This window comes from Coturnix japonica, chromosome 1 (genome assembly GCF_054131305.1).
Source record: "Coturnix japonica strain WE chromosome 1, WE-NBRP24, whole genome shotgun sequence".
NCBI lineage: Eukaryota > Metazoa > Chordata > Aves > Galliformes > Phasianidae > Coturnix > Coturnix japonica.
Genome location: NC_140663.1, coordinates 157,122,781 through 157,140,150, shown reverse-complemented (window position 1 = coordinate 157,140,150; position 17,370 = coordinate 157,122,781). Strand labels below are relative to the sequence as shown.

General features: G+C 40.2%; 1 protein-coding gene across 9 annotated transcripts; it reads right to left on the bottom strand.

The window, feature by feature from the left end:
- Positions 1-489: 489 nt before the first annotated feature.
- SPART (spartin) lies at positions 490-16,578 on the bottom strand. 9 transcript variants are annotated; one of them, XM_015851962.2, is made up of 10 exons: positions 16,511-16,578; positions 11,087-11,926; positions 9,792-9,989; positions 9,469-9,573; positions 7,690-7,819; positions 6,325-6,519; positions 5,198-5,356; positions 5,027-5,117; positions 4,007-4,065; positions 1,215-2,484 (listed from the first exon to the last, which is right to left on the bottom strand). In XM_015851962.2, exons 2-9 carry the CDS (start codon positions 11,915-11,917, stop codon positions 4,017-4,019), a joined length of 1,758 nt encoding a protein of 585 aa, XP_015707448.2. In that variant the 5' UTR covers positions 11,918-11,926; positions 16,511-16,578; the 3' UTR covers positions 1,215-2,484; positions 4,007-4,016. The 9 variants fall into 9 exon arrangements, with proteins under 9 accessions (XP_015707447.2, XP_085411197.1, XP_085411176.1 ...); XM_015851961.2 differs by lacking the exon at positions 4,007-4,065 and having other exon boundaries at positions 490-2,484; XM_085555050.1 differs by lacking the exon at positions 4,007-4,065 and having other exon boundaries at positions 894-2,484; positions 16,446-16,578.
- Positions 16,579-17,370: the final 792 nt, after the last annotated feature.

Below are 17,370 nucleotides of genomic sequence, written 5' to 3'. Positions count from 1 at the left end.
CAGTAAACAGCATTAAGGAGAGTACTACAAGGATTACCATACATCAAAAGATGGCCAAAGTAAAAACCATACCAAGCCAAGAATAGAAAATAAACCTAAGATACAAGGCTTAGGGAGCTGATAAAGCGTATAAAAGGATGGGCTGAGATAACACAGCAAACATGTGAAAGCTTTTCTGTATGGCAGAAGAACTGGAGAGAAGCCTAAGGATTTGCTACTCAGGGCTTAAGTAGAGACAGCTGAAGCTGGATATGTTCAGCAGACAAACAGACTCAGTAATGAGAGTGATTAAAGTCTGTAATAATGTGGAAAAAAAAGCTTTAATTTTTAGACAAATTTGAAAGGCTGAGCTAATGTGAAGAGGACAGCGAGAGTGGGTTGAACAGCACAACAATGTGTGGCCTAACTCTGATAGTATTTCAGTCTTTTTCCAGCTCAGTGTGTTACAAGTTGGTCTCCTGAAAACAGTAACAGTTCAATTTCAACTGCTGGTTTTAATACAGTGAGTTGGTTTTAATAGTTTATCAATGGAACTGTATACACTATATATAGTGTATGTACATATAACACTATATATGAAACCCAAATGACAGGGAGAAGGAAAATACAAACATTTCTGTTGCAAAACTGATTGATGACAACAAAGATCCTTTTGGCCAGTACAGAAATCTGTATTTGCTTTAAAACAGTTACACTTACTGACAAGTGATAGACCACAGTAACAGAAATTGTTATGATGTGCTTCTGATGGGCCTTTTTAGTTTGAAATAGTTTAAGCTCTTGCTGGTGAGCATATTTCTATTGTAGACATATTCCTAGACTGTACTTCAAAAGTCCTGTTTGTTTTCCAGTCACTTCACATTAACTTCATATCATAAGAAGGCCAAGCACCATTTGACCAACTTTAGTTTTATTTTCATAAATCAAAGTTACACATCAAGTGATCAGTTCCTTTGTTTCACTTTTTTTTCCACCCCAAGTGCACATCTTTAGTACCTACCATAAATGTGCACTTATTATGAGTCTAAGATGTTTTTTATAACTGTGATAACTTGCTGATGACCATTTACAGTTATTTTCTCTGATTACTTAAAATGGAGACAAGTTGTAAATTCATGGTGTTCTTTTTGCTGCAGGTCCAGCCAAGATTAGAATGTAGAATAGCTTTAAAACTCAATAATGAACTGTTAAATAAGTAGCAGTCTAAAAGCATCTCAAGAGTTCTACATTTGTAATAGGAATAAGTTACATGAGGAACAAAATGAAAAATCTACATAAAAGTATCTGTTCTATTCCACACACCTCTCCTAACTAGCAATGCTTGTTATACGCTTTGGAGATGTCCCTTGTGCAACTAGGAATTCAGTAGAATAAAGATGCTGAGTTAGATCTACCTGCTGAAATAAATACCTACTGCCTTCCATCAGGTTACCTGAATCTTTCTGGACAGGTGAAAAGTACAGAATGCATAGAAGTTTCCAGTGATCTCAGTAGAATGTTTTTAAAGAAAAATATTTTCATTTATGCAAAAACAAACATTGTCTCTCTATAAAAAAAATCTCAATTTTATAGAATCTTTAAATATTCCTTATGGACTCTCCTGGAAAATACATTTTTTTTTCTAGAGCTGTAAATACTAGAGCTATTAAAATAAATACCTAAAAATCTTTGGTTTGCTCATGTGCTGAGGGGAAAAAAAACAAAGTTTTAAAAGAAATGACTATCAAGTTACCTGAGGCTCATCTTTCATTTCTTCTAAAATGAAATTTGAGTTAGACTAGCTGCTTAGTAGCTGAGAAGAGAAATTCTCTACATAGGAAAGAATGAGACACAACACTTAAATTAAGTCCTTATTAAATACGAAAGTTTGCTTTAGTTAAATTAACTTAAGGACAGCTAAAAACAAAAAAAACCCCAATGAACTAGTAACCCTATTTCTGTGATAATTAGCAATCGTATTTGTTCAGTATCACCGCCTTCTTTACAAATATAGTGTATTACAAAAACATCTATAGTAACATTTCTGTGTTAATCTCTTATTCCATATTATGTTTTGAGAAAGTGCTTATAGAGGCAAGTTGATTAACTGAAGACTCATCAATAAAGAATGAGGAATTAAGAATACTTTCCTTTTTCCTTCTAGGAATAACCATTCTGTATTTTCCCATGGCAAATTAAATAACAGTTGCTCGAAGAGCACAATATGATTTGCAGTAAATCACAGGTTAGCAGTGTGGTTACTTCTAAATGTGAAGTCTCATGTTGAATATAAGGCTTGGAGGAATACTTCACTGTTTTCATTTTTTATCCTTTTTCTCCTTATCCAGTACTTTATATTCATCTAATACAGCGTGGCCAGTTTCCTTTGCAGTTTTCTTTACAACGGCTTTGATACCAATATGGTCAATGTTAAATGCTGTAACACCAACATTGATTGCAGAGCTCATAGCATTGTCAGTAGCACGGCCAGCATCATCTCCATACCTTTAAGAAAGACAACACATTTGTAAATGTATACTTAATATTTTTCTCCTCACCATTATTATTAATTAAGAATTAAATACATACAAAGATAAGCAGACAGGTAAACGTCTAAGGATTGAAATGAGAAATTACAAAATAATTTGAGTAAAGGCTGCTCTTCCAGTATGTAGATTTTTCTTTAAAGACACCACAGAATCACACAGAATCACAGAATGACCCAGGTTGGAAGGGACCTCAAGGATCATGTAGTTCCAACCCCCTGCCTGGCAGGGCCACCAAACATACACATTTATTAGATCAGGTTGCCCAGGGCCCCGTCCAACCTGGTCTTGAACACCTCCAAGGACGGGGCATCCACAACCTCCCTGGGCAGCCTGTTCCAGGGCCTAACCACTCTCCTAGTGAAGAACTTCCCCCTAACATCCAACCTAAATCTTCCCTCTTTCAACTTAAAACCATTTCCCCGTGTCCTGCTATTGTCAGCCCTTAAGAAGCACCACTGTGCTTCTGTCCTTCTATCTAAAAAACTCCAGTGTTTGCTAGCAGCCAGACATTTCCTGAGGTAGCACTGTAAGCAGACAATCCAGGCCAAAGGGAAGTATTTCTTGCAACATTAGAATCTCAGCAGTTAGTGGAGTTAATTTTCCCTGTGCTTTTTATGACCAGAGATTCTCAGAGGACCTCAAAATAAGGCCAAAGTGAAACACAGAATATCAGAGGATCCAAAAAAATCTGTCATGTTCTCAGAACAGCAGCCATGGTACAATGGTGGGAGCCAACAACAAAGCAATTAAAAGAATCAGCGTTTTTGTTTTGTACCCATTTTTAATTGTCTGATACCAGTGACATCCTTGAATCACCACTGTCTGATTTGCAGATCCCAGAATCGATGTCACAGCAAAGGAGCACTATTTGTCAGCTTAATTTTTTTTATTCTTTTCACTTCAGGAATATCATAAGTCATTTTTCTGTAATATCACTAAAGTAGGGGGTTTTACTTTGTTAAGACTATAGGTTATCCAACACAAATCATTTCTTAGATATTTGATAACTGATTTTTACCTTTGCCTGTTTGAATCTCGTTGCTTGTACAAAAGAAAAGAAGCTGGGGAGATGCACACACTGCAGATGTTCATCCCTCTGCAAAAACCCAGCAGATCAACAGCCAGGTACTTTTGCAGAGCTGTTACTTCTGAAACTTACGTTCTCTCCCAGCTCTGATTATCACACTCATATTACAAGCATCTCTTCCATCAGCAAAGGCAATGCAGCTACATTTTAGCTGAGTTTTTTGATGACTTTAGAGAGACTATAATAATGCTCCTTTCGCTTTGTTTCCATTAAGGGGAATTTAGAAAGTTCACCACTCAGAATGGAATTATGTCTTTCTCTCATTGACACAAAAACCAGTACACAAAAGATATACAGAATTTTAGCACAGTTTAGTAATAGGATAATCTAAACATAGAGGAAATCCTCAATTACCAAATATTTTAATTGTATTATAATAACTTGTAATTACTTTTTGTCTTTCACTTAGTGGCTGTTGCCTGCTGATCTCCGTATTTCCTATTTTTATATCTAAAAGAAAACATTAGTGTGAATTTATGTGAAAAAGCACCAATGAAATACCTCCTGACATCTCTACTGAAAACAAATAGTAGGGAGAAAGCACCACTGTTAGCTTGCCATCTAGCCTATTTAAAATACATCAGAATAGAACCCCGACTGCCAGCCAACCCAGCACTATCTCCTGCTGTTTACCCTCTGCTAGTAGCCTGGATGCACTTTCAGCAATCCTTGTTAGCATCTCATTTGCTTACTATTATTGCTCATTTCCTTATCGTTGTCACCACTCAACCTACATGCTTTTGCTTACTCTCTGTATTCAACTATACCTACTGCACATCTTTTTGGAGGGGTGCATTTCATACATGTTGCATGTATTTCAGTGTCTTCCCTTATTCTCTAGAGCATCTTTCAGTACAAACATTTACCAGCTTAGTTCTCTGCATCATCTTAGTAACACAAATCACACAATCTAACACATATATTTTGCAAGTCCAGCCTACTTGGTTTCATTTTATCATTGCCATTTATGCCTTAGACTTCCTTACATACTTTTCCTTTTGTACATCCTTGCTTTAATGCAACCTGCTGATAGTTCTTTCATTTTTTGAGGTCCAGTTAATTTTACAGAAAATCAGGATCACATGTGAGAGGTTTAAAATGGCTGCTTTATGTCATCCATAATGACACACTGTAGAACGATATAAATCTGAACATTATGTCTTAACACTGCCAGAATCTGTAATAGTTCCAGAAAAGAATACATATATATATTTAACCAGAAGCACTCATTCATTACATATTTTCACTCACAGGAGATGCTCATTGCTGTGGACTCAGCAGCTTATCATATGCTGTATGATTAGGGTATTTTAGTAGCTTTCCTACACTTTCATCAGCTTTTTTTTGCTAGTATTCATTCACAATGACAATATGCTGTAGAAGATGAAACCCATCAAGAAACATAACTTACTTGTGCTTCACAGTTTTTACGGTCTCGGTTGAAACACTTTTAGCAATGCACTTAGCTGCACTTTCTAAACCTTGCCACACTGTTGAAAAGCCTGTAAAAATGAAGAGTTTAATTGAGATCACAGCACTGAAAAGTATGCCATTAAAAAAAAGCAGAAGGAATTTTTGTTACCTTGAACTCCACTTGCTGCTACCACCAGGGCACCATCGAGAGCAGATTTGCCATCTTTGTCTTTCTTAAGGGATTCTGGAACTAATTTGCTGCCATGCTTCTTCACATGAGGAGCCAGCTCCTTTCCAACACAGCTTGCTATTGAACATACTCCCTCAACTGACATAAGAGAATTGCATGGATGTTACTTAGTTAGAACACAGAGTATCTTTAAGAGTCTTTACTCCTAAATCAGAAGTACATTTCACTGAAGTTCTGAATGTTACTTGTATTTAAATATGCTTATTCTGAAGAGAAACTTGAATCCATGCTTAAGTAACTGAACTCATATAGAAGCAAAGCTTGTTTTCAGATTCTGCTCACTTCAATTTCCTAAGAATCAAGTAGGGCTGATCTAGAAGCACTAGAAAATAAACAGGTACTTGTCATGCACTTCATTTTCAAAGAAGTGCTTCCATTGCTTAGTTATCCCCAACTAGTAAATGGAGAAGAAAATGTCTTTCTTTCCTTTCGCATCTTCTGGAGAACACTTAGAATCATTCAGGTTCTTCAAAGTAGTTAGGCACCATCGAGCACAGTTTAAAAGTAAACTTAGATGAGTCACTAGACACTAAACATAAACATTAATACAAATAAACAACAGAATGAAGTTCCTGAGAGCTCTTACGATTCCCATGAACCTTTGAACATCAAGTGGTTACTATCTGGAAGTCTACACATAGTCTAACAGATTTGCTTTGCAGGTGCATGTATCAACAAATGTGCATATACATTCTGTACTGATAAGATATAAGTTAATAGTCAGTGACAATACAGCTTTTAAAATACGTGGTGATTAATGTAGAAAGAGACACCGTTCTAAACTGCTGAAAACTTTTAAAATGTGTATAAATACATTAACCTTCAAACCACAGAAATACTTTGCTACCTACACTGTTACTTCAGTCAAGAAAAGGATGCATCAAGGCCATACAATATATAAATTATTCCTCATTTCTCTCACATAGCAGATAACCAGGTACAAACATTAAGTGTCTGAATTTCATCAAATCAGTCCTTCCTCAAATTCCCTGGCTAAATAAACCAGGTAAGGCAAAAATACAGTATGCTGTGATGGAACATCTTACCTAAGAACTGGCTGACTTTCACAGCTCCTCCAGTAGCCTGTTTTGCTACATGAAGGCCCTTTGCTACAGTTGGGTTGACTTCCAGAGGTTTTTCTTCTGGCTGAATGTGTTCACGCAGTTTAGAAGCTCCTTTGTGAATAGCTTTCCCAGTAAATTCCGCTCCTTTTACGAGGCCCCAGCTTACCCAAGATGCACCTACAGGGCATAAATTGTTTTTCTTAAAACACGTGGAGTTTTAGAGACTAGAATTCCTACAGCTTTCCCTCCTCTGCTCCAACACAGATCTCAGAAACATTCCCAATTACATTCTGCAATTATATTATTTCCTGGCTGTGCCAGCATGAATTCCTGCATTGAATTCTGCTCCTACACCACCTACATTTTAGCAGTTCATTTTATTGAAGTCCAGCGTACAGTAATTCTTTGTCCAAATGTCAGCTTAATACAGAAACTTGATTGTTTGTGGTAGTTTTTATTGGTTTGACTTTTTTTTTAATATCCGGGTCCCAGCAGGGTCAAAAGTGATAGAAATGATCATCTCAATGCTGTTAACATTCTGAAAACATACAACCTAACCTCTCTGCCCTTCTAGCAGATTCATATTTACTCCAATCTTTTGCGCACTTGTGTACTCCACAGCTTCTCAGAGGAAAAACTGTTAATCAACAGATGCAGCAACAGAAGGTTGCGGGGTGACCTCATTGCAGCCTTTCAATACCTGAAGGGAACTTACACCCAGAAGGGGAGTAAACCCTTCAAAAGGGCTGACAGTAGCAGGACACGGGGAAATGGTTTTAAGTTGAAAGAGGGAAGATTTCGGTTGGATGTCAGGGGGAAGTTCTTCAGTAGGAGAGTGGTTAGGCCCTGGAACAGGCTGCCCAGGGAGGTTGTGGATGCCCCGTCCTTGGAGGTGTTCAAGACCAGGTTGGATGGGGCCCTGGGCAACCTGATCTAGTAAATGTGTATGTTTGGTGGCCCTGCCAGGCAGGGGGGTTGGAACTACATGATCCTTGAGGTCCCTTCCAACCCGGATCATTCTGTGATTCTGTGATCTCCTTCAATATAACTGCTTAAACAAGAGTAGAACTGTGGTATCACAGTGGTTTGAATCACATGGGACAACAGCTAACTTACGCAGTCAAATTAGGAGTCTAACCCATTTGCAGTGAGCAAGAATGTTGGCAGGGGATTCAAACTCTGCGCTGTTTTCATAAAACACAGAAAAGTATCCTTCATGTTATTAGAAATGGAGCTAGTGAACAATCATTTCTGACTACTCATCTAACTGTGTGCTCGTAGAAGCTAAAAATATTGTTCGACTTGCAGAGGTTTATATTTAATGTAATCCTTTTATTACAGTAGTACCTGACAAGATTCCGCGGGCAACTTTCTCACTCCATTCCGGCAACTCTTTCTGATTTTCATCTTCTTGAGGACGTGGTTGGATATGTACAGTCTGAGGCAAATTAATCGCATCACTGGAGGCTTCCGGAGGCTAACAAGTGAAAATAAATATCTGAAAATCCACTTCCAAGATATCCATTATCAAAAAAAGCCAGTCCTGTGTATTCCTCCAAATTCAATTACTTTTGCTCACTGTACACTTTCTTCATACAGTTACAAGATTTGCTTGCCAGTAAGGCCATATGGTCAACTAAGCAGGCAGAACCTACAGCACAAGTTAACTAGCAATAAAGGACTTATCCATTTATCATTCTTATCTCCTCAAAGAGAAGCCAACTCCCAACTTCCAGCATGGGAACTGCAGTCTTTGCTCAGAGAATCCAGCTGCGCTAAAACAATGCAGCTGTTGTCATTTGCACCCCACCCTTTCCTCTCAAATCCAAAAATAAAGACATTATTCATTCCCTGTGCTGTTGATGCTTTTTGCTGACTGGCACAGCCAAGGAACATGCCAAACTATTCATGATAACTGCTCCACATTTAAAGCTGGGCAGATAGGTTCTGTGCAATTTCATGTCAAGCTCTAGAGTTTCTTTAGACGTTAATCATTCAAAAGCAGCAATCATCACCAACAGTCTGCTTTGTGTTTCTAAAGTGTAACATCACACAGTTCACAGACAATGTACAATTGAACTTTCACTAGAAAAGGCAGAAAAAAAATGTAATGGATTTAGGTTTTACTTAGGATTCTCTTTTTAGTACTTTTGCAAGGTAAAAATGTAAAAATAAAAGAACAATAAACATTTCAGAGATTGAAAATGATGCTTATTAGTGAGGGATAGAAAGAAAATTGTTTTGCCTGGGAGAGCCTACATGAAATCAATCATAAATGAAACCTATCAACAGAATAGAATACATAATATGGAGCAGTATTTGATATTGCATGGAATTCTTAGATTCACCTGCAGTGTTAGCAGGACGTAACACTGAGGCCCAAATATGAATGTTACAGTAAAATACAAATGAGAACACTAACAGGAAAGACCAAGTTAAGTCTCAGTTAGTTGCTATCCAAAAGATTAACAAAGTATCTTGCAGGATATCATCAATTACTGTTTGATCACAGTGTGAAATCCTAATTTTCCTGTAATGCTTTTAGCAGGTGAGCAAAACACAAGTGCGGGGCAGGAAAAATAACCTTAATATATATATCTACAATTAAAGGAAACCTTTAAACCTGTTCAAACAAACACCAAGTTATGCTCCAGGTATCATTTTTTTTGCTGCAGTCTGGGTCCCCATGTGGAAAAAAATTAAAAGACTCTTCTATGGGCTTTGCTAAAGTGCAGAAACGGTTTGCCTAAGACTCTTAACTATAGTTACATTAAACATAAGTTGCTAGTTAGACCTTTGTGACTACTATGTAAAACATACATAAAACAGCCAGCAGATTAGGCTTTGAAATAATCTGTCAAAAGGAAATGATATCTGAATGCTACTCCAAAGTTATTAAAAATCCAGAAATCTGCTACTGAATTGCAAAGCAGGACAGTCTGCAGCAATTGAACCAGCTCTTAACAGGTAATACATAAACAAACAAATAAAACCACAGGACACACCATGGGAGAATACATTGCTGTGGTCAAACAGGTCTGGAATCAAAGCAGTTTTAAGGTGTTCTTAAGTGATGACTTTTCTTTCGTTACTATAACATTTTAGAATCACTGTCCTGGAATTTACCTGGACTTTGTGGCCAGACATCTGTTTTAATTTATCTTCAAAATGCGCTCTCTCTGTTGCTGGGAGCTGTGATGGTAACCCTACTCTCTCATGGGATCCTGGCACCTGTGATATCATATCAGGGAATATTAACAATTAGGACAATTAAGGGACTAGATTGACATCCAATTGGAACTACTTCTACGCAGGAAAGACTACAGATTTATCCAGTAAGTCCTGCACTGAAACATTACACAGTTCTATAGTACTTTTCCCTTTTATAGATATATATTACCACTTTCACCTTTCATCGTTGGCTTAGAAAAGGTAGTTGGGCAGTTTACCTGAAGTCGAAGGTCAGACATCTGCTTTAACAGATCCTCAAAGAGCTCCCTGTCAGCTGCTGGAAGTTCTGAAGACAACACAACTCCCACATAGGATCCCGGTACCTGGGACATCATGTCAGGGAACATGTAGACCCCTGTATTGCAGCACAGAACAGGAGACTGGTTGCACATTAGGGGATACAACCAGTCACAAACCTGGAAAAGATATACACACAAAGGAATTAAAGGATCTTTTTAAAAAGAAAAGATCAAATGCTCAGATTAGCAGTAGAAATTTAATTTTTCAGACAGTTCAGTAAGAAAAAAAGCCTTAGATATCTAGGAAAATAAATACAAAATCAAACCAATAACCAACTCAAAAAACCTTTGTGACTGTGGAGATAGCAGTCTTGATTAGGGCTGACAGAGAAAATACTGATTTCCACAGGACCATAATTCAGCCTGGTAGCCTCTTAACTAAAGCCTAGTCTTGAGGCCTAGTCACAGAAGGAGATGAAGTGCACTGCCAAACAAATCAGGACTCACAGTGTCTCTGACTTTCTATAGATCCCAGGACACATCTACATAACTGGATAAAGAGAATGTATGGCTGTCAATGGCCTGCTAAAGATTCCTAACCAATGGAGCCAATAACAGGAATAGGTATTTTTTTGTTCACCGAAGTTTCTCCTTCATTGTTGAGACAGTTCCATCAAAGAGATCTCCAACAAGGAGACCCCAAGTTGGAAACAGGATCAGAAATACAATGTGCAGTACAGAAGGTGCCCACAAGAAGTAAGCACTAAAATAAATAAATAAATAAATATAAATATATATATATATGTCCAAATAACCCATCTTTCTTATTTGTGGCTCACAGCCTGGATTAACACGGGCTCTGAAGTTCTTCATTAAGACTCTGTAATTTGACCACAAGACCTTATCACTGGTTGTGACTAATGGGGTACTACATAAATCTATTTTATACTGGACATTTAAATGCTACAACATATGAACCAACATTTCTTCTCAATGTTGAAGAAAGGGAATTTGGTTTTATGAAATGACAAAGAAATATTAACTAATTCCTTTAGAAAGTGGAATTCATCATAACAGCACTCAGCCTTGGGAAGACACTGAGGGCGTTTTCTCAGAAAAGCCATAAAACTGTTTATTTGCAGAAAATCACCTTTTCCAAAGGGTATTAAATCCCTCATATCATCACAAAGACAAGAAAAGCAAGAACATAAGATTTCTGCTTAAAACTTTGACATAGATATATATGTAATTAAAGACAATTGTTTTCTTGTTACCTGAAGAAACGCAGGTGGACGATTCTGGGCCATCTCACTGTCTGTATCCAAGAACTTCACAATGCGCAGATATCCAGGATATGAAGGAGCACTGACCTGCCCATCAGGAGTCACAAAGAATATCTGTACGCCTTGGGGAATCAAGATCAGCTCATCTGCATCCACTCCCAGGTTCTGAAGGGGAGGTGGCTGAGTACACTTTCTGTAATAGTCCTCACTGACAGAAGAAAACTCCCCTGAGTCCGTGCCGTAAGACACAGTAAAATGGCCATTGGTAGCTTGAGGAGTATAGGCAGGAGGTGCTTCGTTTGGCAGACACAGAGGTTTTGCAGATGATGGGCTCATAGACGGAAGCTGCCCTGGGCTTGCAGCTGCAACGCTTCCATCTAGTGCAGGTGGCTGACTCGGTACAAACAGAGCATTAGGTGGGGGGGGCCTTTCTGGCTTTTCTGTGGAAGGAATGGTTGGGTACAACCTGGACGCTCCAGCAGAGGCATCCATTGCAGCAGGGCTTGATCCTGCAGGTGGAGTGTTTTGTTCTAGAATATCAAGTCGAGTGCGCACGTTTTGGAGGGTCTCCTTCATCTTCTGTTGCATTTGTCTGGCAGACTCCCACTGGGGTCCCACACATGCAGGATCCTGTGATGGAATACTAACTCCTTGGAGCAAGTGCTGAAGTCCTTGCTTGTAGTAACTTCTTGCCTCTTCCTTCTGACCCAGTTCATCTGCATGTAGTCCTTTATTGATAAAAATAAAGGCTTTTGTGTACGCTTCGTTAATAGCTTTAATATTTGCATCTTCTTGCGTAGCTGGATCCCGTAGTTGTTCCATTGCTGCACACTGGAATACAAGTTGATAAGGGTACACATAGATTAAACCAAATAAAGTTTACATTACAATGAAGTAGCCTATCTAAAGGTGATCATACTGTATTACCAGGAAGCTATCTCGATGCTTGGTACAAATTCTGATGTTTCAGTTATCTATTAACCTTTAGAATGTATGACTTCCAGTCAGCAACTCAGTAACCATCACCTGTAATTACACCAGACATTTATTTCTTAAGAAGTATCAAAAAAATATTACTTGTCAACAGTCTATTAATATTTTATTATTCAATACTTCTTTACTTCTTATTATTATTTTAAGAGAGTGTTTCAGGGATTAAAAAACAAGGCAAAAGAGCTCTCTGCTGTAAGCCGGGTAGAATGGAGAAAAATCTAGAGATGCTTTTCAGCCACAGTGACAATTAACTACAAACAGGCAAGTAAAAAAATCAGTAGTGAAAAAACAAGAGTATTTCTGTTACACACTGTAGCATTAATACCATCGTATAAGCACAGGTGAGACTCCCCACACAGTGCTGCCCCACATTTAATAAAGCTGCACCAGAACAGAAAGAGCAATGAAGGTTACTGAAGCTTCTGATGCACCAATTACCTCTCTCTAGGGAAATAAGTTTGACTCATCAAGCCAGTAAAACAAAAGCTAAGAGATTGGATTAGCCTCTATAAATATACTGAGTGCGATATTAAAAGGAAGGAAGAAAAGAAGCCAGGAAGGAAGAAAAGAACTATGGACATTCAAACTCAGATTAAAACCCTCAAACACCAGCTCTTCTTGGTTTATGCCACTGCAAAGCGAAAGAAATTAATATCTTTCTCCTCCTTCAATAAAACCAGACTAACTTCAGAAGTGAAGAACGTTTTAGAGGCAAAGACTGAATGCTGTGCTCTACTCCCACACTCTTTATTATCAAAAAGCAGATGGCATTTGTGTGAGTGATGCATCTGCAGTCAGATACCAGAAGCGTCACACAGTTTATACTGCACCTGTTCCTGCATGACGTGTCACAGCTCTACTGCATGCAGGAGACAAGCTGCGAGCATTTCAGCCCAGCAGCAGACGTGTTGTTAGCAACACAAGAGGGATGGCTGGAGAACAGGTCACAAGCCCCTGAAGTCACCAGCCCTGCTGCCCATTCTGCATTCCACAGCAGAAAAAATGAATTCATTGCTGGAGGTGATTCTTTGGCTGACTGACTTGCTGCCAATAGGTTTGGTATCTTTGATTTAGGCTGAAGAACACTGGCATATGAATCACAGAATCACAGAATTGTCAAGGTTCGAAAAGACCTAGAAGATCATCTAGTCCAACCATTACCAATACTTCCCAGCTAAATCATATTCCTCAACACAAAATCCAAACATTTCTTGAACACCCCCATGGTCTGTGACTCCACCACCTCCCTGGGCAGTGCATTCCAATGCCTGACTACCCTTTCCAAGAAGTAATACTTCCTAATGTCCAGCCTGAATCTCCCCTGGCACAGCTTAAAACCATTCCCTCTAGTTCTATCACTAAGATAGATATGAGAAAATATATAGTTAGTAACAATTAAACATAAAGATTAGAAGCTATGAGCATGTGCCCAACTAACACAACAGCAAACAACTAGAAAGAAAGCAACCTGAAGGAGCAAACATTGTGGTAGACACCGCTTCATCCCTATATGAAAGATTATACACCATGGTGAAGATTTTATGGTCTAGGAGAACCTTTGTTTTGTCCTTACATCACTCATAGAAAGTGCACTAAGTTTCCTCATAATAAAAAATGATGGATGTTAACTAAGCATATGGAGTCATTGAAGATATACGCGTCAAGTAATTTGCTGGCAAAAAAAACAACCTAGGGACTCCTAAACCACTTCATCTTGCATCAACACTCGCATTTACTGAAAATCATTTTTCTTTTAAAGAGGACATAAAGACAGCTCAACAGTGAAGAACACTGATCTAAAAATTATTTGAAGCTTCTAAAACAGAAAAGATTTAAAAGAGCAATAAAGAAGGTCAGAGTTTAACCCAACATCACAGTTAATTTCTTTATGAGCAACACTCTGCATTTTGACATTTTTAGAGCCTGTGAATTTAAACAAGTCCCTGCTTAGGGCAGTAACTACTTGCCTGTGTGAACAAACACTGCAGCATCATCACCTGCTTTGCCCTGTGTGTTTTGATTTGGTTTTGTTAGGACAGCTAAGGCAAAGATACTATCCAGATTTTAAGTAATTACTTTTCCTAACAATTAATACCTTGTCTTCTTTTACAGTGACAAGTGAAATGCAAAAGTAACAGCTGTATTTCTGCTTAAGAGTGAGCAATAGTAAAGTACCACTCTATATGCTCGCTGCACTGTCAACAGCACTGTTCTCACTAAAGCAAAATCTTTGTTAACTCGAAATAAAAGACGTGTCAGGAAACTGAGATGTCAGCAGGTCCAGTGCATACAAGGCAGCACTGCATGGCCATGTGTGACGGAGATACAAAAACAGGCTTAGCAGCTCAGAAGAGTGGGAGCATTGTTAACTCATCTCTGATTGTCTGAAACATCCCAAATTTGTGCTGCGTGTACAGCAGTCAGCGCCAAACTATTCATTTGTGGGACAATGCACTTAGGAACAGAGGAAGGGATTCACAGTTGATTTTAATACAGGAAAACTAAAAGTCAGCCCAAGTGTATAAATTTAATAAATAAAAATGACTTTCAATCAATACAAAATAATGGTGGGTATACTGAAGTAAATAAGCCAGCTGGGTTGCTCCCTCAGAATACAAGAGGAAACATTCCCTGAAATCAAAGTAGTGTCTTGATCATATGCAAGGAATATCAGTTGTCATTATCTTTTTCAGTGATTTTAAATACTGTATTTAAGTGTCCAGTATGTTGTAATCTATTTCTGTACATTGTTATTTCCTATGTTTTAAAGCTAGGATAAATGGCCAAGTGCATACTGTTAAATACAAGAGCTCCAAAATTGAGCCTTTGGTTCTGGATGTACAAACTGGGCCAGATATTTTCTTAGTGCTCAGTAAGACTCACAGGAACTTGTCTTTGAGAAAGCTGATTCAAAAGAGAGCTAAGAAAAGAGCTGATGAACACGGTAGATAATCACAGATCAAACCAGCACTTGACTCATTCCTCAGCCCCCTTCCAACATCATTACAGATATACTGTCTGGTGCCAAGTGACTTGGCCAAGGGATGCTAGAGGGCAGTGGGGCAATGTGGGCCAGCTTACAATATCAGATTCCATTTGATATTGTAAGCTGGCACCTCAGCTTTCTGGCTGACCACCCTTCTTCTAATGCAGCAAACTCCATTAAAATAATAAAAAAGTTTAAAAATCCAGTTTGGTTGTGGTTCTAACTGTGAAAACGTAAACAAGACGCCTAATGCTTATTAAGGGGATTAAATATCCTGACTGACGGAGGTAGAACATGCCATCCAGCTCCCTGTATTTGTAGGTGCGGATATGGGAGAACAAAACCAACCCCTTAATCCAGAGATCGTCCGATATGTCACCTGTTTATCTGTCAGCTGCTGATTTCAAAGATGAAGACAGTGAAGGAGAACTACAACACAGACAGAACTATTTAAGCCTCAATCTTAATAAAAAGCAATTAAGGCATCAGTAACTTTTGAGAACATACTGATCCAGAGCAACTATTATAAAGGATTCAATTGAACATAGCAGATACTAGCTGATCAACTTCATCTCTTTTATTTTCCCCCCCCTTTTAGCTTATTTAAATTAGTCTCTTCAGAGTAGCGCTTAAATTTTTCATTAAGTGGTGGCCTACAGCTGATATTTAAGCACTGAGGGCTGGGTAATACGAAAGCCAGCGATCTGACCCGACACGGTCATTCCTACCCTCCTCTCAGCTCTGCAGTCTCAAGCCTATTTTCTCCTCATAAACCAACTTTCTTCCTGACGCCGTGCATAGTGTGAGCTCCCATCACAGGGTGTCAGGGCAGAGCTGTCAGCTCTCAAGTGCCAACCCAGCACATCTCCGGAACGGAAAGTGAGCACACGGCGGGGCAGCTGGCGGCCCGGACTGCGTACAAAGGCACCATCACTATCTCGTGTTCTCCGGGAAAGGGAAATGATTCCAATAAGGTCCGCAGTTACGCAAGACTGTTATTTAACGCTTTTAATTACGAGCAGGCCTACCAGCTCCCAACGCCATCACCAACAGGTTTCTCACCAGCAGATAAAAATAACACAAGGCCACCCCGATCCGAACCTCTCAAAGCAGGCGGCACACACGGAGCAGGGAATTCTACTAAACAACCCCTCAACTTCCGTACCGAGCCGCTTACAGGATACCTGCTTCTCAGCGACACTTTAACCCGGAATGATCCGGCCCCGTCGCTCCCTTTAAGCAGCACCAGCCGGTACCCGACCCGGCTCAGCCCGCAGCACCACCACGACCAGCCCCGGGCCCAACCCGGGGGGCAGCCCCGCCTCCCCACGGCCGCCCTCCCACCGCTCGCAGCCGAACGAGCCGCCTCACCTCAGCCCGCCGGGCCGGCTACAGCCGAGCCTCTCCGAAAGGACCCGGCCCCCAGTCGCGCTTACCGAGGCAGTTAACAGCCGGACAACCCCACCGCGGCCTGTAGTCAGGCGGCGGCAGCCGCTCCGCCCTCGGCTCGGGGCGGGGCCTTGCCCGGGCTGTGCCCCAAGTCCATGCCCCGCCGCCGGACGGCCCCGCCTGGGCTGTCCATGGGACTTGCTTGGGGGCGAGGCTGTGTGCCCGAAAGCGGCTATTCTCTGTGAAAGGGACGTAGTGTGCTTGCTGCATCTCCACGACACCAAAAATATCAGTGAAACTGCGGCTGATGTTTGAATATCTGATGGGAGGAGTGGTCCTTGAGAGCAGCTCGGCAGAGAAAGACCTGGGGGTCCTGATGGACTAAAGACTCAACATGAGCCAGCAGTGCGCTCTGGAAGCCCGGAAAGCAAATGGGATCCTGGGCTCCATCAGGAGAGGGGTGGTCAGCAGGGATAGGGAGGTGATCGTTCCTCTCTACTCTGCTCTTGTGAGGCCCCATCTGTTGTACTGTGTCCAGGTGTGGAGCCCTCAGTACAAAAAAGACACGGAGATTTTGGAAAGGGTCCAGAGGAGGGCCACAAAGATGATCAGGGGGCTGGAGCACCTCCCCTATGAGGACAGGCTGAGGGAGTTGTGTTTGTTCAGCCTAGAGAAGAGAAGGTTGCGGGGTGACCTCATTGCAGCTTTTCAATACCTGAAGGGAACCTACTCCCAGGAGGGGAGTAAACTCTTCAAAAGGGCTGACAATAGCAGGACACGGAGAGATGGTTTTAAGTTGAAAGAGGGAAGATTTAGGTTGGATGTTAGGGGGAAGTTCTTCAGTAGGAGAGTGGTTAGGCCCTGGAACAGGCTGCCCAGTGAGGTTGTGGATGCCCCGTCCTTGGAG

What these genes read in the sequence shown, in the direction of transcription:
- SPART (XM_015851961.2), bottom strand. Translation starts at nt 11,917, where the DNA reads ATGGAACAACTACGGGATCCAGCTACGCAAGAAGATGCAAATATTAAA. An exon ending in TGCCCGCGGAATCTTGTCAG is followed by an intron (nt 6,520 to 7,689) that starts GTACTACTGTAA and finishes TATGCCCTGTAG; the next exon opens with GTGCATCTTGGGTAAGCTGG. An exon ending in AGCAGCAAGTGGAGTTCAAG is followed by an intron (nt 5,118 to 5,197) that starts GTAACAAAAATT and finishes TCATTTTTACAG; the next exon opens with GCTTTTCAACAGTGTGGCAA.